The sequence below is a fragment of the Mesoplodon densirostris genome, chromosome 11 (genome assembly GCF_025265405.1).
Source record: "Mesoplodon densirostris isolate mMesDen1 chromosome 11, mMesDen1 primary haplotype, whole genome shotgun sequence".
Lineage (NCBI taxonomy): Eukaryota > Metazoa > Chordata > Mammalia > Artiodactyla > Ziphiidae > Mesoplodon > Mesoplodon densirostris.
Genome location: NC_082671.1, coordinates 98,238,599 through 98,260,578, shown reverse-complemented (window position 1 = coordinate 98,260,578; position 21,980 = coordinate 98,238,599). Strand labels below are relative to the sequence as shown.

The window sequence follows — 21,980 nt, the reverse complement described above, 5'->3', positions numbered from 1 at the left end:
TTTAGCATCCTGGTCGGTAGATAGTCCAGACTCAAGAAAACTTAGAACATAAGAGCTCAATTTATAAATGAAAATATTAATCATAGAGAATTTAATTTCCCAGTGTCAACTAGCTAGTTAAGACTAGAACCAGAACTCTCACTGTTCTGTGTTGATCAGAGCCCTTTCTTCTTATGTTTTATCTGATGCCTGCATTAATACAGCATTTTTAATCTAATTCAACTACAGGTTATTTATGAGTTTCTCTAAGGTTAGAGGCAGTGTGCTGGTGAGAGAGTAGGCTAAGACCAGTGTCTCCCAGCTTGAATGAATGGTTTGCTTCCAGTACCAAAAGGTAGGCTGCGTTGAATCAAGTCTTTTAAAATGTACCATCTCGTGAACACAAAAGATTGAATTGATTTTCTTTCACTGGTGTACATCTCACTGTTTCTACTTTCTTTTTGCTACCACCATGCAGGTTATTTATAGCTTACAGTATAGATTTAGAGGTGTAGAGAATGGTTTCTTTACAAATTGCTTCTGTGCCCATCATGATGCTGTGATTAATATGACTCAAGGGCCCTGTGCCACTGAATTGATTCATTTCCAGGACTTCAGCTCTCTGCATGGGCCACCAACTTTTAAAATCCATATTGCTTAAATGTAGTGTTTCTAGAACTGCAGTGGGAGCACAATGGCAGGTTTCCAGATGCAGCAGGAGCACTTATTTATAGAGCTGAACCTGCTATAATGTTCCTCCTCTCAGCCCTCACTCACATCTACTCTTCTTTCTGTGTTGTCTTTCATCTATAAGCCAAAACCCTGGGGGTTGTCCTGGATTTCTCCCTCTTGCCCTGTCCCTATATCCAAACCATCAGCAAGGCCTTTTGATTCTGAGTGTAACTCCAACTTGGTCTCATTTTCCACTGCCACTCACCTGCATCAGACCACCAACATCTAACTGATTTCTTGCTCTGGGTTGGGATTCTCAGTTTAGTGCTCCAGTTTGCAAGTGAAGAGCTTTTTCTTTTCTTTTTCTTTTTTTTTTTTCTTTGCGGTACGTGGGCGTCTCACTGTCGTGGCCTCTCCCGTTGCGGAGCACAGGCTCCGGACGCGCAGGCTCAGCAGCCATGGCTCACGGGCCCAGCCACTCCGCGGCACGTGGGATCCCCCCGGACCAGGGCACGAGCACGCGTCCCCTGCATCGGCAGGCAGACCCCCAACCACTGCGCCACCAGGGAAGCCCGAAGAGTTTTTTCTAAAGTGCAAATCTGAACAAATCTCCTCTGCTACAACTCCCTGAGTCCCCCAGTGTTCCCGGAATAATATCCAAATTTCTTAACACTTCGCGATCTGCCTTTGCTCCCCCCTCTCATTTTGTTCCTTATTATTTCTCTTCTTTCACCCCTCGCCCACCCCCAACCCCCCCCCCCCAGCCCTGCAAGCTTTGCTCTGGTAAATAACTTGAAGTCAGTCCTTGGTGGTCTAATGTCTCAGCTTTGCACATAACTTCTATTTCTGTTAGGCTGTCTTTCCATCTTTAACACTCTCTTCTCCCCAAACGAAATGTATTAAGTAGGTTGGATATGTTCCATAAATATTTGTTGAAGGACTGACCTTTGAATATCATTCTTGGAATAAGAAAAAGATTGTAACAGAATTGCAACAGTAACATACAGTTTTTTTCTCTTTCCTGAGTCCTCTATTTCTCTTGCTCTCTTGTTCATTTTGGGATTGCATTGTGTGATTTGCTACTTATTTTTTAAGAACACTGATCTTAATAATGGGAGTCAGAGCCTAAAATTATGTAAGTATGTATTTACTAGGCAGAAAACATTTCCTGAGCACAAAATGTCAGGGATTAGACTTTGGTCCTGCTGATACAAATGATTCTCAAAGCACACAAGAACCTGATTTCAACTGCAGGCTAGAGAGTGTTTTCATATAATTACATGCACAATTCTTTTTTGAAAGATTTTGTAATATTCTTACTGTCAACTGTTCCAAGAATCTATTGCTGCTGTAAAAAATATTTACCCTAAAACCTAGTGGCTAAAAATAATCACCATATCTCATGATTTTATGGGTCAAAGATATGAGTAGAGATCAGCTAGGGATTTTGTGCTCCAAGTACTGGTGATTGAGACAACACAGAGAGAATTGTGCGGTGAATGAGCTGGTCTGGAGGCTCCAAAGTGGCTTCACTCTCATGCCTGGGACTGCTGGAAGGCTGGACTCAGCTAGGACTGTTGTCCAGAACGCCTGCAAGTGGCATTTTTAGCTTGGCGGACTCAGAGTAGTGGACCACCTTACATGGCACCTCACGGGTTCCTGAGACAGTGTTCTAAATTTCTTAAGGCCTGTGCCTATAAACTGACAAAGCATCACTTTCCTTCTTTTCTGTTACTCAAAGCCATCACAAGACAGTAGAAGAAGTATTAAACAAATTGCACCCACCTTTAATCCACGACTGTGGAGAGATTTCAAGGTTGTGGTGTAGCCTTTGGACTCTTCAATGTAATTTCTCCTTTGCTCACCATTCAGAAATGGTGTTAAGAAATTCTGTTAATATTTTAATGTGTATCTTGCCAAGATGTATATTTTTGCCCAGTGTATATTATTTATTAAAAAATTAAATTACATTGTGCATTTTGTTTTACAACATTTATCTAAACAATATTTTGTGAGAATTATTTCCTATCACTAGACATTTTCCTAGTGTTTGGTTTTGCATTACTCCTTAATATGGAATAATTAATGGAATAATTCCTATTTTTTGGACAATCTTTTAAACTCTAGTATAAACAATACTGTGGTAAACATCCTTGATGCTTAATATTTGTGAGCTCTTACAAATATTTCCTTGTGTATATCCCTTAAAGTGGAACAACTGAGTTAGAGGCTATGCTCAACCTTTAAGAGTTTTTTAGAAAAATTGCCATTTTTAAGGCTTTTTATAAGAATTGCCAACTTGCCTTTCAGAAATGCTGTATTGATTTGTAGAAACTCTAACACTTATATAACAAAAGTTACTGTCTTTGGCTTGTGCGGGCAATCTGTCTCCCATCTACCACCTAACTGAGCTCTAGTCTTTCTGTCAATCTAGTGAATTGATTCTTGCTGTTCAGAAAGCCACAGGAATCTCTGTCGTTAACCAGCCATCCTAAAACAGCTCCCATCTGTCCATCATTTTCTCCCACATCGCTCTGAAAACCCCCAATTAAATAAACCTGATCATAAAACCTACATGATGCTCAACTATTTAAGTAGATTCTATTTGCATTGTTGCGATTCATTAACTTCTTTGTTTAAAGGTCCACACTAGCTCGCAACATCACTCAGACTAAAAGCTGAAGGTTTTAAGAGGACTCTGAAGTAGTTTTACGTGAGCTGTCTCCTCACTACCTCTCTGACTTTATTTCCTGTTAATACTTTCCTCATTTGTTCTGCTTCAGTCACAGTGGCTGCGTCACTGTTCCTCAAATACTCTAGGAATAAACCTACCTCGGTACCTTTGCACTTGCGGTTCCTTTCTCCTGGATTCTTTGTCCCTAGATATGTATAAGGCACACGTCCTCACTTCTTTCAAGTCTTTACTCAAAGGTCACTTTTCAGGGAGTTTTTTTTCGGGCTACCCAGTTTAAAATTGCAATCCCTTCCCATCACTTCTCATATCCTATTCTCATATCCTATCTGTGCTTTCTTTATGTTCTTAGTGGTTATCACTCTTTGACATGCTGTATGTTAGACTTTTGAATGTTATTATTGTTTGTTTCCCCAATTAATGTGAGCTCCACGAAGGCAGGGATTTTGGTCACTTTTGTTTATTGCTCTATCCTCAGTTCTAATGACAGCACCTAGCACATAATAGCTGCTCAATAAATGTTTGCTAATAAGTGGTACGTACCACCATTACTTCCATTTGCAAGTATGAGAGACTGGACTCACTCCGTGTCCCAAAGGTTTTTCTTCCTCTGCTGGGATGCAGCCTGGGTGAGCTCTATTTTCTTCTCTCCTCTGTATTCTACATGGGAACCTCATGAGTGGCACACTTATCTATGCCATTCTTCTCCTGCTCTGAAAGAACTATGCGAACCAGGACAAATGGTTTAAATTTTCTATGTTAGGCCTTAGTACTTCTCACCTGTTAAAATAATGTTTCCTTTTCTCCCTATCAGCTTATAGTTGGATTAAATGCAATAATATAAAGAAAAAGCACTTAGCACATGGTACATGGCATAATTCATGTTTGAAAAAATTATGTTTTTTAGTTCTCCTTTTCTTCCTTTAGAATTTTTAAGGAAAATTCATTTGGGTAACAGCTCACTAATGCAATAAGGTGGAGTGTGGCAGTAAAAACACAAAAATAATAGTGAAGTGTCTGTATTAGCTTCTAATGCAGTGTGAATATAAAACATACCAAGGTAACTTATTCTTCACAGCCTTCAATTTCCTGCCATCTTCTTCCTGGTTGTCTCTTATCTAAGGAAATTATGCTGGTGAATTGCTGAGCGTTGTCTTTCTAAGGTTGGACCTCTTTGGAAAGATCTCTCCAAATGAAGTGTCCAATTCTTTTCTTCAAAGAGAATGTTCTGGTTTGTTCAATGTAGCTCTTTCCCAGTCAAAATGTGACATCTGGATTTCCTGTCTGCTTAGATAACTGCTAGCCAGTTAATTATAGCCTGGGCAGTGTGAAGCAGATGTTTTTAGAACGTCTTTGAAATGGGGCTTTGGGAATCCTTTGGAGCTTGATTAAGGACTGCAGCATGCCTGGGGCTTTCCCTAACTGGAAGCCTGTTCTGCACGTGGACCTGCTGGGAAGCCAGGGTGGTTATACAGTCTGTGTGCATGAATGTGTGAGCATGCATCTGTGTGCCTGCGGTGCAGGTTGATCAGTTCTTGGGTCTTGGGATGTTCACGGGTATAAAGAGAGAAAACCAAAGTCTCTGTAACAACCATGATGGTCTTTCTCAACCCACTTTTGTCCTAACTGTGGCTGCTTATTATACTTAGATTCCTAGGAACTGTCATTTTGTCTGACTGTATCCTTTGCATGTCACTACCAACAATTCATTTTTAATGCTCTAAATGAATATCAAAATAAAGTCAATAAGCGCTCACTTTGGCAGCACATATACTAAAATTGGAACGATGTAGAGATGAGCATGACCCCTGCGCAAAATAAAGACAAGAAGATGCTCAAAATATTAATGTTCAAAGTATAAGCTTATATTATCTTCTTGAGGTAACTGAATGGATAATACTTTTCATTGCCCTTAAAATTCAGTCAGAATAATCATATAGAAAAATATGCTTTTCATAGTTGCTTTACAATCATAAACTACAACAAAACAGCTGAAGGTTAAAGATTATGAGTATGTAATCACTATGAAAAGATGCGTAAGAATCTCAGGAAGGGGCTTCCCTGGTGGCTCAGTGGTTGAGAGTCCGCCTGCCGATGCAGGGGACATGGGTTCGTGCCCCGGTCCGGGAAGATCCCACATGCCGCGGAGCGGCTGGGCCTGTGAGCCATGGCCGCTGAGCCTGCGCATCCGGATTCTGGGCTCCGCAACGGGAGAGGTCACAACAGTGAGAGGCCTGCGTACTTCAAAAAAAAAAAAAAAAAAAAAAAGAGGTATAATGTCAACTTAGGCAGTAGATATTGACAGCGCTTCAGCTTCTTGTGTCTTTATTTAAGAGTAGGTTTTATTCTCCCTTCCTTTTCCCACACTCCCTTCCTCCCAGTTTTCAGAAGAACAGAGTGCCCATATCTTTTATAAGAATCCACACTGAGATGAGATGAAGCAGGGTACGGTTACAGTTTCGTTGTTGCAGGATTTTTGTTTTTCTTTTAAGCAGCAGATACTAGAACCATTGGTAGGTATTAGAGCCACTGGAAGGTACATTTGTACGTTCTAGAGCTATGTGGTGACAAGTGGCTGAGAGGCCTTATGGTGTTGAGAAGTGTCAAGAGTTTGAACTTCAGCTGATCAGAGTGCCCCTACTGAGCACCTAAACTTAACAAGATATGCTTTAAAAACAGAAGATTGACTTCAGAAGCTGCTTCTCACCAGGGTGGGAGGCGGAGCGGCAGCATCTTGAAGGGAACATCTCCTTTCCTAATGTGTCTTAGTAGGTTCTGTTCTTCTTGTCACCTTGTTATGTCTGAGTACCTTCCTTTAAGCACCTCACCCTTCAGGGTTGCTTCCTGTCATCACCACTGCTCTTATCTCACTGCTCTTGCAGGGTAGCTGAGATAAGTACTCAGACATTTTCCAAAAGGCAAAGGGAAAAATGCTGCTAAATTTCCAAACCTGTGGATTTCCTCCCATGCTTTGATTGTGCTGTAGGGAGAATGCTCATAGCTGATAGAATGCCATGTCATAAAATACCTCCCGATTTTTTGTCATGATATGAAAATATTTGAGAATTCTTTGTCAAACATCAGCAATGTCTTCTCCGGTTACTCGCTGCTTCTCCTCAGCGGTGACCATCTGGCTTAGCACCTTAAGCACTGGACTGTCACTCAGGAACTGGGTTTTAAAGATCGAGAGTTCATCTTCTGTTATTGATACCAGCTGAGCCGCCATCCAAACGTGAATAATAAACTGAACTACTCTGGAAGGTAAAGAACAGTAATAAATTCTTCCCATCATTCTAAAGTGATACAAATATATGATAAATCATGGTGGAGACCAGAGTGGAAGAAATACATTCTGAGTCCTTAGGAAGATAGATGTTTTTAATATTTTGGATTACTTTGGATCTGAATGGTTTGGCAGTTAATCCCTTGAGTGTATGTAGGTGTACATTTATGTGTATAATATTAAGCCAGTAGTTCTGAAACTTTTTACAATCAATACCCTCTTATCTTACCCTCCATAGAGACAAATCTCATATTCAAAATATTCTGGTAACTCCAAACTTGTATTTGCCAATAATAACGAATGCATTCTTTTATAAAAATTTATCAGTTTTAGAACTTATGATTATTATGTAATAGCTGCTGTTATTCTGACTGTTACAACGAGACAGAGAAGACAAATTTAACATTTTTGTTTATCAATGAAGGCTAATTGTGAATAAGTCTCTGGTCTTGAGGAAATAATCAACATAAGATAAATAGCTTCCTTCCTAGGTTTTGGGCCTTCACAAGTCCAGGAGCAACAGATTTAAGAGAAATTTGATAGAGCATTGGTAAATTCAGTTTTAGATGCAAGGTCTCTAGGCAAATGTAGTTCTTAAAAAATTAAAATATGATACTGTTCATATATTTTAAAAAATCTTCATGTTACCTGTTCCAGAGACTAAACTGTAAATAACAGAAATATTTTGCCCATTGCTGTTATTTACCCTGATAAAATAGCTTTAGGTGAGTTAAAAGAAAGCATCTTTTCTAGAGATTTTTCAGTGTTTAACATGTTTTGTAAAACTATCACAGTCATGTAATTCTCTATTCTTCATGCCTGCTGATCTACAACTGAAAACACTAGAGAGGCCTTTGTTTTCTTTAAAAGAAGCACTACTATACATATTATTCTAAATTTGTGTCCTTAAATTTTAAAAATGTCAGTATCGTATCAATTACTGGATTTGTTTCATTTTTAAACAGTTCATTTGCACCATTTATCTATTCCTCATCCAGTGAAATTCTGTGGAGGGAGGGGGCAGTGCAGACACTGAAGAAACATCATGATCTCAAGTTGAAATATTAAATTATAAATAATATTTATTTCTCCAGAGACCGGTTCCCCAATTACAGCATCATGCATTGGATTAGGTAATTCTAAAACACCTCCTCCGGGGCAAGCAGGAAAAAGTGTTCCAGGATACAATGGTGAGAAATTACCCTGGTAACTAGAAATATGTAATGTTAATAAATTTGGTATTTTTCTGTATTTAGTGTGAATCGTATTGCTTGAAACCTACTAGGTGCTTAATAAGTATTTGATTGAGTGAATGCCTTGTATTAAAAATGTCTAACTTTTTGTGATAAATTTTGTTATTAGCCAATTTGATCAAAAGGAAGATTGTAGACTTCTAAGGACATATTCTAAATGATTGTCATAATATAAGGCAAGTTAAGCATATGTATGCAAGATTAACACTTACGGAATACATGCTAGGTACTCTGCATACATCTTTTCAACTAATGCTGAGGTATATTTAATTTACCGATATTATTCCCATTTTAGAGATGAGTTAGCTGGTGCCCAGAGAGACTAAATAACTTTCCTAAGGTAACACAGCTCATTAGGTCCTGAAGACAATGCAAACCATTATGTTTTATTTTGTTTGTTTCTGTTATAAAAGCTGCAGTTTTTCCCATTATATATGCTATCTTTTAATTTAGAAGTGATGATAAAGCTTTTGAACCTTGTTGGCTAAAAAAAAATGAATATAAAGAGTAAGGATTCTAAAAAGAAAAATAATTTCATCCTTGCTGGCAGTATGTGACCATGAGAAACACTATCTTTTCCATATTTGTTTTTAAATTATTGGTAGTGATTATAATAGTTCAATAATCCCCTGGATTTCATCTCCTAGTTGTATGTCTTATACAAGGTGACTTGTTTAAGTTATACATTGTTACACAAGTCAAACATTCAACTTCCTTATTTCTAAATGGGAATAATAGTGCTATATGCTTCATAGAGTTGCTGATGGAACACAATGAAGCACTAACATAGCACCTGCTGGTAGAAAGACTGAACTAAGTCTTAGCTAGTAGTGTCATTAATATTTCAGAGAAGCCAGAGGGCTGACTTGATTTAGTCTTACACATTCATTTTACAGACAAGGAAAATGAGGTACAGAAGTTACGTTATTTGCATAAAGTCGCACAATTTAGCTTAAACCCAGCATCTAGGAACAGAATATAATTCCTGCATACAGTTTGTATTTGCATGTAAATTACAAAATTTAGAGATGTGTTTTTGCTTCTCTAATGTAAAAATATTACGTTTTCCTTCTAGGACAATGACTGGTTAAGGATCATTTGGTTTAACCTAGCAGATATATTTATAAAAAGGCATGTAAGATTTTTTTTTAAGGGCCAAAATAGATACTCTGTGAAGTCAGTGACTTCTCCAGGCATGGAAGGGTGAACGCAGCTTTATGAAATCTTCCCTTTGAACAGTTTTGTCATCGCTACTCCTTTTATTAGGAAAATTGCTTTTGTGTTGAACCATTTTTAGGGGCTGATGACTGTGGGAGATATTAGCTACGTTCCCTTTCAGTGTTTCAGTACCATTTTCATATCCAGCTGTAAGAAAGAGTTAAAGCTTTGATGCCTCATGGAATTTCAGTACAGATGTTTCTCATTGTCTGAAAGCCATTGACTTACAGACAGCACATCTTAAACGCTAGAACTAAAGTATTTATAACCAAGGAAAAATAATGACTTTATGACGCATGATTTTTATGGTTATTCAGAGATTCAGAAGTATAATGTAACATTTAATATTATAATGTTAAAAAGCCATATCCTTTTGGGAAAGGAAAGAAAATCATTTTTGTGTGAAAAACATTCAATGTAATGTAATACTTAATTTCACATTCATTGAGTATCTTATGCAAGGTTATCACTATATATTTTTTCAAGTAATTATTGTACAACACTATGAGAAGGGAATTTTTTCCACTTTTTAGATAGGGAAATGGGAGGGGTAATAGAGCAAGAATGTGTTCCAGGGCACGTAGTAAATTGGCCACTGTACTGGGATTTGGGGAGACAAAGATGAATTATCATGGCTTCACCCTTAATGAGCTCACATCTAGTGAGGGACAGATACCTACACCGCTAATAATTGTCAGAATAGAATTTTGAAACAAAGTGCTCTGGGAACACACAGGAGCAATTAACTTTTTCTGGGGATAATGTTCTTCTTTTCTTATATCATTTTTCAATAGAGTAACCTGGATGGATGAAGCCACATAAAGGATCTATTAAAGCTTAAAACATGATGATATATCCTTACTCTAAAGATTACTGCATGTGGATACAAGCTTTGGTCTCTTGAAATCCTTCAGGATTTTAACAGTGTAGCATAAAACACATTGGGATAATATTTGGGAAGGTTAAATTGACCTTAAAGCTCATAAGTGGATATTAAGCCTTAAATCAGAAAAAGGAGTTTGCCAGGCTTTTAAATTCTTTATTTTTATTGTTTGAAATATGTTTTGTCTGTGTGTTAACACTTTGTATCCTTTAATTTTTGAAAAGCTGAACATGTTTTTAATATTTTTGACAGAATGGAGGGGTAGTTTTGAATGGATATAAACGTAGATTTTAAAATTACCAGTGTATTTGAAATACTATGTCTTTATTTAAGGGTGATTCTGAGCAAAAATTCATTATCTAATTAAAAATTAAAAACATGTACACTTTAAATTTTCATTTTAGCTTATTTATGTATGTTTGTGGTCTCACGGGAATTAAAGGATGCCTTTTTAAAGCTAGAGTTTTGGGAAACTGAATATATAGAAAATTCAGAAACATTTAAGCCTAAAGTTTATGTGTTTTTATTCAATTATTTATTTATTTATTTTTAATATTTTACTTTCCAGTTATGATTTTGGATGACAACATGCAAAAACTGAAGGCTCGGTGTTTAGGAAACATTGTGGTAAAGTAAGCAAAATTTGCAGTGCTACTATTTAAAAGAGCAAGAATTGGTATGTAAAATTAAGAAAAAATAGAGTGGTTGCAATGATATTACTAGTGAAGAGGTTCCAGAAAAAGCTTGTAAATTGTTTGAGAATACTCAGTGCCAGCTGTTGTAATTTTAACATGGAAGCCCCATAAAGTGGAACCAATTTAGATAGGACTTGTAAAAAGATAAATCTTGCATCTTTTAAAAAATATTTCTGATTATACGAGTAATGCATAGATGATAAAAGTAACTTAAGTACCAAAAATATAAAGAAGTATATAAAGTTTCTGTACTTTGACCCTTCAGTAATACAGTGTTAATTTTGTAATATATATGACTTTCCACTTTTTGAAACACGTTTTAGGTTGTTGGAACAACTTGGTTTATTCTCATGTATTCCTGTTTTTCCTTAACCCCCTGTCTCACAAGCATTTTAAATTTTACTCTGCCTTTTAAAAATGTTTATTCCCTTTCTAGGCCTCTTAGTCTTTTTTCAATATTTATGATTATAAATAATGCAGTATCGAACATCCCTTTTGTGTTGTCTTTTCTTCTTTTCTGATAATGACAATAGTATGAATAAATTTCTAAAAGTGTAATTACTGGGTTAGATAATAGTACAATATATAATCCCTGACTCATCAAGTACCACAATTTCTTGCTAGAAGTTTTTATCATTGTTCATTTGATAGACAAAGTGCTAAAATTTGTAGTAAAAATATTCAAACGTACTTTCATTAAATCAGTACTTTAAAATTGTTAAGCTAGCAGAAGCTGAATTGGAAGTTGATTAAGCTGGAGACACACAGTATGTGACATTTTAATAATTGATACAGGTAGCTTTATTGCTTCTGATTAGCATGATATTGGCATCTCTACTGATATGCCTTAAGTAGTAGAATTTGCCAGAATGAGCTGTTATGAATAAAGAGTGTTGCATGTGGTTTTAAAAAAGTTTTATTTTCCAATTTATTTAAAAGAATTCTTATTAATTGGCATTCTCAGATTGGTATAAGATTTTTCTCAGGTTAATAAAACATTTTAAGTTCTTTGAAAATTAAATGAAAAATAGTTATTTTAAAAAGAATGTATTTTTTCAAGTAGGGATACTTTAACCTTGTAAAAGGCTAATAGAGGAGATGCACTTTATGGATATTTCTTCTCAGATTTTTTATTGTTATCAGTAAACATGTGAACACTTTATTACTCTTTTTAATTTACATTTTAAGAGATTGCTGGCAAATGGAAAAATTAATACTGAATATACAATTTCTACTCATATTTTTCTGAATCAGAATCCATATTAACATAGAGCTGATTGAAATCTTACCTGTGAGGGGGAAAATTGTTGGGGACAAGAGGAAGGCTTGATAAATGATTAATCTGAACAAGATTGTGGATGGATGCTTAACTAGCTTAGGGAAGCACATGGTTTGTGAGAGCTTTTGAAAGCACTCTAGCAGCTTACACTTTTACATAACCCCTAACTCTAAGTGAGTCATCTATTTCATAAAGCAATGTTTGCAAGATCCCAAAGGTGGCATTTGATGCCAGTAGAGTTTTAAACCCATCATGCATCCTGTCACTCTAATTATCAGTGGCCTCACCCCACATCCATTCAGAAATAATAAAGCACATAAACTATAATTTTTTTCTCATAGCCATTAGTGTTACTTCAAGTACTTGAAAATAACAGAACTATTTATTGCCTTAAAACATTCTGTGCTTTAGGTTGTCGCCAATTCAGAAAGATTTTCTTCCCTCTCTATTCCTAAATAGGGAATGTTATTGTACAGATCTTGGATTCTGAGATTTCATTATAAATTATTTGATGATACAATATATTATGACATGCAGTGGACTTTTTTTCATCCCTTAAGTTAACAGTGAAACTAGGTATTTGAAAATATTATATATATATATAATTATATTCAAAAAGTAAGGTAGAAATAATGAGGAAAAAATGTTACCACCAAGATCTCTCTTTTTGTAATAGAACAGTCTTGAAACCTTATTTCAGGAGCTCATTTTTATCTGTGAGAGCAAGGATTTCCTTTTGAAACCCTCATCTCCAGTAGCCATTCCAGTCTAACTCATTGACCTGAAAATTTTTCATGCGTCCCAATAGCTGCTTGCAGTATGCATAGGATGTTTTTGTATTTAATTAAGAAGACTTGCTTGTATCCATCTATAGCTATTCTGTTTGCTTTGAAGGGACACACATCGTTCACCCAGAATGGAAAATGGCTGATGAATGCTTTTTAAGAGCACATAATAGATACATGTTTAATTGAATTAAGGGAAGGGGAAAAGCACACCTTCTTGCCTTAATAAAAATTACCATGGTTTAAAAAAGCAGTGTGTAATTTGAGAAGAAAATAATTTTTTCCATGTAGACCATATTCTAAAGGTCTGTTATCTGAAAAGCAGGGTCCTTTCCAGGGACCAGCTACCTGAGTCCCCAGAACCACTTGGTGGACTTTTAAAGGTGTTCGATGAGAGATTATATATGGTTTCCAGGGTTCACAAAATATCTGAAATTCTAATATTTAAGAAACTTGAAAAATTTATAATCAAAATGAATATATATTTAATTGAAAATCTGTAAACTTTAACATCATAACAACTTCATTGTCAATTTAGTCTTCATAAATTTTTCATTTTATTTGCAAATAATTTTTAGATTGTATTTTCGTACTTCCCATGATTCCTGAGTATGTACAGTGATTGCTAAGAAATAGCAACCAATGGTAAACTATAGGTGTGGCTTCTTGCCGTATGATTTCAAAAGCAAAAATATAACCTTTTCTTTTTCAGAAAAAGTTCTAGTTTATATGGTGTATTGCTATATTATACTATCTTTGCATGGATATGAGGTGAGGCCATCAATAATAAGAATGACTCTGGGGCTTCCCCGGTGGCGCAGTGGTTGAGAGTCTGCCTGCCGATGCAGGGGACATGGGTTCGTGCCCCGGCCTGGGAAGATCCAACATGCCACGGAGCGGCTGGGCCCGTGAACCATGGCCGCTGAGCCTGCGCGTCCGGAGCCTGTGCTCCGCAACAGGAGAGGCCACAATGGTGAGAGGCCCGCGTACCGCAAAAAAAAAAAAAAAAAGAATGACTCTGTCCCTAAGAGGCTTAAAACGGAGCTGGCATAAAAAGCTACCATGGGGAGAGACCGCCAGCCAGAGATAGACGTCCATTCTTCTCCATATTCATGCCCATGCTTTTCCTTATTACTTGTATAATAATTAAGTGGAATATTCTTTGAAAGAAAAATATTCCCTAATGCTACTTATGTTCACTAACTGTACCTGTAGTGAGTAGAAAGAATAGAGGGGAAAAGCTGCATAGAATATTTGAAATGTATGGGGTTCAAACTACATTAAAGTAAGTCAGTAAAAAAATTACATCTCACTGTTTTAATCCCAAATTTGTTTGTTTTTTATAAATACAGTTATAGCTTCTTGCTTCACTGTAAAATCTGTTATAAATAGTGTAAGTAGCATTTGAAATTATCTTTCTCTGGCAGTTTCTTTAAAATCTGAAGCTATAATCATATTTCTAAGTTTTGCAAGGTACTAAGCATAATGATTCGTTTTATCATATTAAGATGACTCATCCCCAAACCAGAAACAATGATATGTGGTAATTTTGGAAAAACCTCTTGATCCACTTCAGCTCTTTTAACTCCTTTGTTAAGGCTTTCTAGAAATCTCTGTTTTGCTCCTCTGGGGATCCCTAAACTAGAAGGTAGACACTTAAGTGATTCCTAAACTATTGTAGACCCTAGGATGTAATAAACATGAATCTTGCAGTTCTTATAGATTACTTGCTTTCAAAGGATTTATCTTTCTAGTAGAAGAGCAAAATGCATGCCTGCATAGTAGAAAATTCTTCTGATTTTGAAACTTACTCCAGGCACTTAATTTTGTGGGAAAGTTATGATACCTGAATTGCTAGGAATACCAAATGTTCATGAATTTTAGAAGGTGCTTCTGTAATTGCAACCAGAGCTTCAAAGTGCAGAAATATGAGTCAGTAATTTCCAGGCAACACCGTGCAGGGCATGAGAGAAAAGGTTAACTGCCGTGCCTTCCTCAGTACAACAGTGCTCACTGTTATTAAAGCCATAGGTCTCTGACTCTTCGTGATTCGTGGGCACACATTTTTCTCTGACCAGACACGGTTGTTGCTATTGCAAGTGCAGCTTGTCTGCCTCCCGCTGTGTCCCACTGGCCTGTGCCCTGCAGGCAGTGATAGGATGCCAGGGAGCTGGATGGCTTTGTCTAAGTGGCTTTTACTCTGGTGCCTGCCGATTTCTCAGCCTCCAGATATTGAACACTTGGTCCTTAATGATGTTTGTTCACATCCTTATAGTTTTGCAGGAGTGATTTGGTCACTTACTGTGCTGCTGTTTGGGAGAGGATCAGTACGGCTTTCCTTCACCAGTGTATCCTTTGAATAAACCAAGGATGTCGTGTAATTGTAATCCCATTCCTTTCTAAATCTCCTCTGCAGATTTTAGTATGATCTTTTATTAGTCTTACAACAACACTGTGCGGTAGGCTGTGGGACAGATATTATCTCATTTTCGACATGGAAATCTGAACATCATCGGCAGTTACACAGCTAGAACTCACATTTCTAACCCAGTTGTTTGTCTGCCCAGAGAGAAAGAAATTATGGCCTAATCAGTCTCTTCTGGGGAGATGAAAAGTAGCTTCATAGGAAAATCACAAGTAAAGCCTAAAGACCTTGTGGGAAATACTGGGAGAGCAAAGTTGGGATCTAACTCCAGAATTCTCTAGGGAACAGGAGTTTTGTCTTCAATTTACAGTATTTGTGTTGCAAATGGGGATTCCTGATGCAGCAGTGAGTACAGACCGTCCTTTATCTGGGATTGGAGGCATCTAGGAGTTTCATCTATTTCAGATTGGTCAGGGATGTTTACTTTCCACAGTGATGGACATTCTCTTCCTTCATCAGCTATTTAAGGATTTCTCTATGATACCTCCCCCTACACACACACACACACACACACACACACACACACACACACACACACACACACACACACACACACACACACACACACACACACACACACACACACACACACACACACACACACACACACACACTACTGCTGCCTTAGTTATTTCTCTTACCGCTTAAGAATGTTCTCCTTGGAAAGGGTTTCCTCTAAGAGGAACTCCTCATTCACAATTGGATAGTTTGTAACAAAACTCACCTTTTCACTCTGTTTCGGAAGAGTTAGGAAAGGTGTCACAGGGTAGTAACATTTGATCTTGTATTTGAAGGATGAGGATAGGCATTTCCCGACATATTTCTTAGTATTTTCAGAAAATTTCTTTCCTCTGCCAGTCCAATGAATTTTTATGAAGTTCCATGACCTCTGTTGAATCCACTTTCAAACAGAATTTGCACTTCACTTCACCTTGTTGAATGCTCAGTCATTATTAAAACTCTGCTCTGGAGGCCCCTCACATACTATCCTGGTTCTCGTACAGTTGTGATTTGTTTATTTTTGTTCATGATCTTTTTTCCTTGGTCCCTCTTTAATACTGTGTTTGGCCTTGGATTTCTCCTTCCTATCCTGTAATCTCTTCCTGGATATACCCTTGCTATGTTATACTTAATTCCCAAGGTCTATAGGTATATCCAAACTTACGCAGACCTTTCTCACAGATGATATAAAAATCCCTACTGTCCCTGTTCTTCAGAAGTTTTATGCAGATATTTAAAGTTTTGTGCAACAGCTGAGAAAGCTGGTGTCCTTAAAGCTTATTATTTATTTGTTTATTTACTTTGGAGGATGGCTACCTCTACTTGTAATCCTCTAGGCTTTAATTAATTATAAGAATATAATCTATATGTTACTAATTGCTAGTACCAATTTTTTTTCAGGAAGTAAGAGAAAACACAGATTATCAGGCCATCTTCTTTTAAGAATGGAGATTGCAAACTTAACCAACCTCTGGGAAGTGTAAGATTTCCTTTTCTCTCCAGTTACACCCTTACCAGAAAATGCTAAACTCTTGGTCTCACGTGTACACACTGAATTAGATACATTCTAGGCCACCAGGAAACTCAGCTCACATTTGACACACTAAGTACTAACTCATTTGGATTATTATTGCAAGCACTCAGAAGTCTGTTGTGAAGAGGCAGTGTGTGGTCGCTGGTGAACCAAAATCTTAGATTTGGGGTAGATAAAGCGGATGAGACACTTAAACTTTAACAATATGCCCGTCTATATGCATTGTTCTTCGTATGGGCAGTGTTTTGTGTTTACGGATTTGGATCAGGATATCTGTGTGTCTGTGTATCTGTGGAACTAAGGAACAACTGCTGCTACTCGACCTGGTGTGTACGTTCAAATTTATCTCAGCCCGCACCACCCTCTGTTGTCCCCAGTACAGCCTGAATGTTAGTTGCCATTTATTATCACAGTTGCCTTTTTATTCTTATTGTAAGGAGGTATTTTCTTATACCCAAGCGTCTGTTCAAAGAATATCCCCATGAAACACAGAAAGTACTATATATTATGGTACATTTTGGGGGAACAGCTGAAAATTATTTCTTACTTAATATGCAAGCGGAATGCATCTCTGTCAGGTTTATTGTTCTAGTTGTATATTTTGAGTATAGTAGGCTTCACTCATTAATGTTTCCTCTTGTGGCCCATGTTGGCTTTTGATTTGTCATTTCTTCTTAGCGTCCTCTTCATTTGTTTACCCTCAGCGTCCTGTAAATGCTGCTAAATAAATGATTTTTAGTGGTTGCCATAGTCACATTGTATTTCAATGTTTAATGATGATTTTTACACTTGTTATAAAAATATTAACAATTAAAACACACAGATAAAGTGAAATTATATACAAGGTTCATTCGGAAGATTAACAGAAAAGTCAGGTAGAAGGACCCAAAGGGATCATCTGCTTCAGCTTGCTGCCTTCCTGGAGGTTTAGTGATGAATAGTAACAGTGACAACAGCAACAATATAGCAGCATCTCTGTAGTTTTGGGTTTTTTTTCAGGTTACGAAATGCTTTTGCATGCATTTTATGAAATTACGGGAGGTCCAGAAACGCTGAGGTAGCCTTTTTTCCTCCATCTTAAAATATTACAGAAAGAAGACCTAGCAAGGGAGGACCTATGGGTAGGCCAGACATAGAGGAAATGGGCAATCCCAGCTGAGCAGCTGGGCCCCCTGGTAACGGCATTTTCTGCCTGTCGGAATGTGAGAATACAGTTCAGTGTCTCAGAAGTCTAGCTGGGGGTAGAAGGTGTGGGATATTGCCTCACGTTGGCAGTAACCACGTCTGCTTCATTTCCCATTTTCTCACATCTGCACTGGGAAGTCACCACTTCACTTGGTGTTTTTTTTGGTGAGTACAGGAGGGTAGGGTTTTGAAAATCCTTAAGTTTTACAGTATCTAAAATTCCAAACTATAAAGCATCTAAAAAGTTTCCTGAAAATACACTGAGCGGTTATTTTCGTTAGGTAATACTTCCTACAAGGAAGCAATATGAGAATTCATTTGTTTACCTAAAGATAGATAGACAGATGGATGATAGATAAAGATTAAGCCCTTGTTGTGTGTATAACACCTGTTCCATACTACGGAGGAATGAAATATAAGAGGAAATTGATTGAAAAGAACAGATATATGCTACCTTCTACTTTATATGCTCACCTATCTTCATGTGTTCATAGGGGTGAGAAATCTCTTAGGTCTGGATGCTCATGGAAAGAAAGAACAGAAGAGAGAAGAGTGAGAGGGAATTCTCAGAGTGGGGAGGCACATTGATTGTGAAGATGAAGGCTGTTTGTGGGATGTTTAATTGGAACATCTTATCACAAGAGCCTGGTAAAGGTGGCAGTTAGTACCTTGATACCTCACAAAACTAGATTTATTTGCCTATGGTGGAAGGATATTTCTCTCAAAAAGTAATTCAGTGATGCGGTTTTGGTTCCTTTTTGCAGATGTTACGCTTCTTACTGAAACAATGATTGATGCTAATACCTATCTGAATGCCAGATGTGTGTGCCTTTTGTGCGCTTCCCAGAAACCACAGTCATCCCTTCATGACTTTGCTATGTCGTGGTCAGCCACTTCAACCTCAGTTAGACATGATCTGTCCAGTGGATTTAGGTGTTACAATTCAATGTGGGATTTGAATTGTAATTGTCCATCACAGTGAAAAGCTGTTAGTTCTAATCAATCTGTCTTTATTACCACTTTCGTCATAATTCTCACTGCTCTGTTTTTATATAAGGTTGCCATTACCACCTGGAGCTTTTTCAGGACTCTGGAAGAATCAGGAGGCATTCAAGCATTTATACTTTGAAAAATTTCCTGTAAGAACTTTATTGTACTTTTGTTTTTAATCATCTTACACACTTCTCTATAGTTCTTGCCTATTAAGTTGAGTGGCTGGCTTTTAGAATCATGGATCACAAAGCAATTTTTCAAGGTTATTTGGACCAGTTTCCAGATCTCAGGGATAAGAATGCCCAAACCTCAAATGTCTGAATAAGTCATTTTAATATTTTTTATCAATCTCTAGACATAGAAATGTCTCCGTTTCTCTTAGCAGCTTTTTCTGAAATTTAACAGCCTTTCATATCAAGAAAGGTTTTGTTAAATTAAAACTTCTGGGCACTTTCTGTATGATTTCTCACATTGGATTCCTCTGCACAGACTGAGAACATCTGATCAGAACTGGACACTGTCATTAGAACCTCTTTACTTCCTCTCCCCCGGTTATGTGAGCAAACTTTGTTCTGCTTGCCAGAAGTTGTATCTTTTTAAATCCCTTTAGCTGTTACTGACATTCTTTCCTGAGTGTCCTCTGAGTGCTTTATTTTATAATATAGAACAGGATAGAGACAGTGTTCCTCAACGCCTAACCTCCAGTGCTCTGGATAACAAAAAGTACCTTTCTGTGTTCTGTTTTATCATTTACCTGTTACTCTGTGGTTTGTGTTTATAACAGCACATAATTGATAACACGCGAAAGGGTCCCACTATCATCTTTCTGCTGTTTCTTCGCTTCTATTTCTTTCCCTGAGAGAGATACCTGGTCCTCATTTTACACTGGGTAAAAAAGAATGAATGATTAGAATTTCATTTTAAGAAAAGGTGAGTCTATTTAGCATTCTATCTTTATTATTTGTGAGCGAAGGAGAGCTAACCTAATCAGCTAGACAAATGACAAGAATTTAAATAGCTTCCTTTAGAAAGACATCTCAGGGTTAAATGACCTCAGTAGCCAAGATTAAACATGCCCCAAGGGACTGTGGCAGGGAAGATTTGTCAGTAGAGTTGACTCCAATCAGCCCAGTCTATGTGCCTGATGGGCCACAGTCAAATCACCAGAGTACTGATGTGATTAATTACAACCTGACAGTGGTTCATAATATGTGCATGTGGTTTTCAACATGACCACCTTTAACACTGAAAGCTCCTTCAAAGCCCCGTAAACCATAGTTTATGATTAAACACTATATGTAGTGAATCTATACTCTGTCTTCTTACCCTGACCTCAACCCTTTCATCTAAGGGCTTAATAACAGCACAGAAGGGTTCTATAACTTGCCCACAGTTTAGAAGTAACAGAGCTGACATTTGGACCCATATATTCTGGCTCCAGAGCCCATGTCTTAACTGTACTCTCTGATAGTAATTGCAGTAAGTGCTGCCAGTTATTCAGGGCTCATGATGTGCCAGGGTCTGCCCTCTTTATATGCCCCATCTCATGTATGCTTCTCACAGCCTTATAAAGTATGGTCCATTACCCTATTTAATAGATGAGCATACTGAGTCTTAGGAAGATTTAGAAACACAAATAGTGGCTCACCTGGATTTGTCCTGAAGCCCATGCTTGTAATACAGGTATTAATGTAACTCAGAAGCATTAGGGGAAGTAATCTTTCTTTCTTGCTGCTTCTTATTCTTCTTGATTTTTCATTCTATTGTGATATCTGGACCAGTGAAGATGTACTGCTACTCTTGAGTCGATAAAAAAAAATTAAATTTTATACTTACTATTTAACTATATTTCACTGAAGCTCCAGTGCAATCCAAATCTATGTTAACAAACTAGTGGTCTATTTTGTAATTATTCATAGAGAGCTTTAATGCTTTTAAAAATTAACACAATTAAAGAAGAAATCTATCAAAGAACTACTTTGCAATACCAAAGTATACTGGAAATATTGAGCTATTGCTTCTCCATTAAAAGGAAGAAATTGTGTTCATAAGCTTTACAACTCTCAGTTCAAACATTTAACGTGAACATATATAAGAACACTTTTATTCCTGGCTGTTAGGGGAGCAGAGAGATTCTAGTAGGCTTTCAAAATAAAAAATAATTTAATTCCATAGGCTAGTTATGATAAAATTCAAATGAATACAGTAAACCTATTTCTATCACATTTTATATTTTACCAAGCTTAAAAATGATTACATTACCTAGTACTACATGCTAATCAGACATTATTTATTCTTATTTTCAGGGATACTATGACACCATGGATGCTGGTTACATGGATGAAGAAGGTTACATATATGTTATGTCTCGAGTTGATGACGTGATAAATGTTGCAGGTCACAGGATTTCTGCAGGTGCCATTGAAGAGGTATTGATGACTATTGGTCTTTTATTCCAGGTAGTGTTTAGGGACAGAACTGAGCTGAAGTCAATATTGAGGTTGTCAATATTGAGGTTAAGTCATCCCACTTGGAAAATTTCCAGACCTTTCCTTTGAAGCATAGGCTTGGTCACTCTGGTATTTCTCTCACCTCACTCTCTCTCCTGTGGATTTTCCTGTTCTCCAAATTCCCCTGATTCCTGCCTGAGTGGTAGAGAAGAATTTTAAGCACTTCCATATATTGGTAATTTATGGGAGAGTCTATATACATTTGCTTCTTGATCCTTGCTACTTGATTGCTTCTAGCTTCTTGATTTGTGCCTGTTGGTAACCAGGCACAAATAGTCTTTACTGGGTGTGTGATTTAAACATTTTATTGTACTCTTAAATCCTGAGAATTTTCTTCCAATGTAAATTACACAAAGTCCCCAGAGAGTATTTTAAAATGTTTTCAATTTTTTACCTTAAAATAGAGTAAAATCCTCCTTTTTATTGTATAATACTATGAGTTTTTTACTTACAGTATAGATTCTTGTAGCCATCACCAACAACCAGGATACAGAAAAATTTCAACACTGCCCAAGAATTTCCCCATAATGTCACCTTTTTATTCTGACCTTCCCCACCCCTAACCCCTGGGAACCACTAATTTTTTTTTTTTTT

At 37.1% G+C, this 21,980-nt stretch overlaps 1 protein-coding gene and 1 pseudogene across 3 annotated transcripts in view; both read left to right on the top strand.

Annotated features, from left to right (window-relative positions):
- Positions 1–21,980, top strand: part of ACSS3 (acyl-CoA synthetase short chain family member 3) — a 142,083-nt gene that overhangs the window by 105,618 nt on the left and 14,485 nt on the right. For all 3 annotated transcript variants that reach the window (XM_060112955.1, XM_060112954.1, XM_060112956.1), the window contains exons 10-13: positions 7,721–7,816; positions 10,549–10,612; positions 18,941–19,022; positions 21,183–21,305. In XM_060112955.1, coding sequence (XP_059968938.1) covers positions 7,721–7,816; positions 10,549–10,612; positions 18,941–19,022; positions 21,183–21,305 — 365 coding nt within the window. The remainder of the gene's footprint in view (positions 1–7,720; positions 7,817–10,548; positions 10,613–18,940; positions 19,023–21,182; positions 21,306–21,980) is intronic.
- LOC132499620 (U6 spliceosomal RNA) lies at positions 5,093–5,191 on the top strand (annotated as a pseudogene).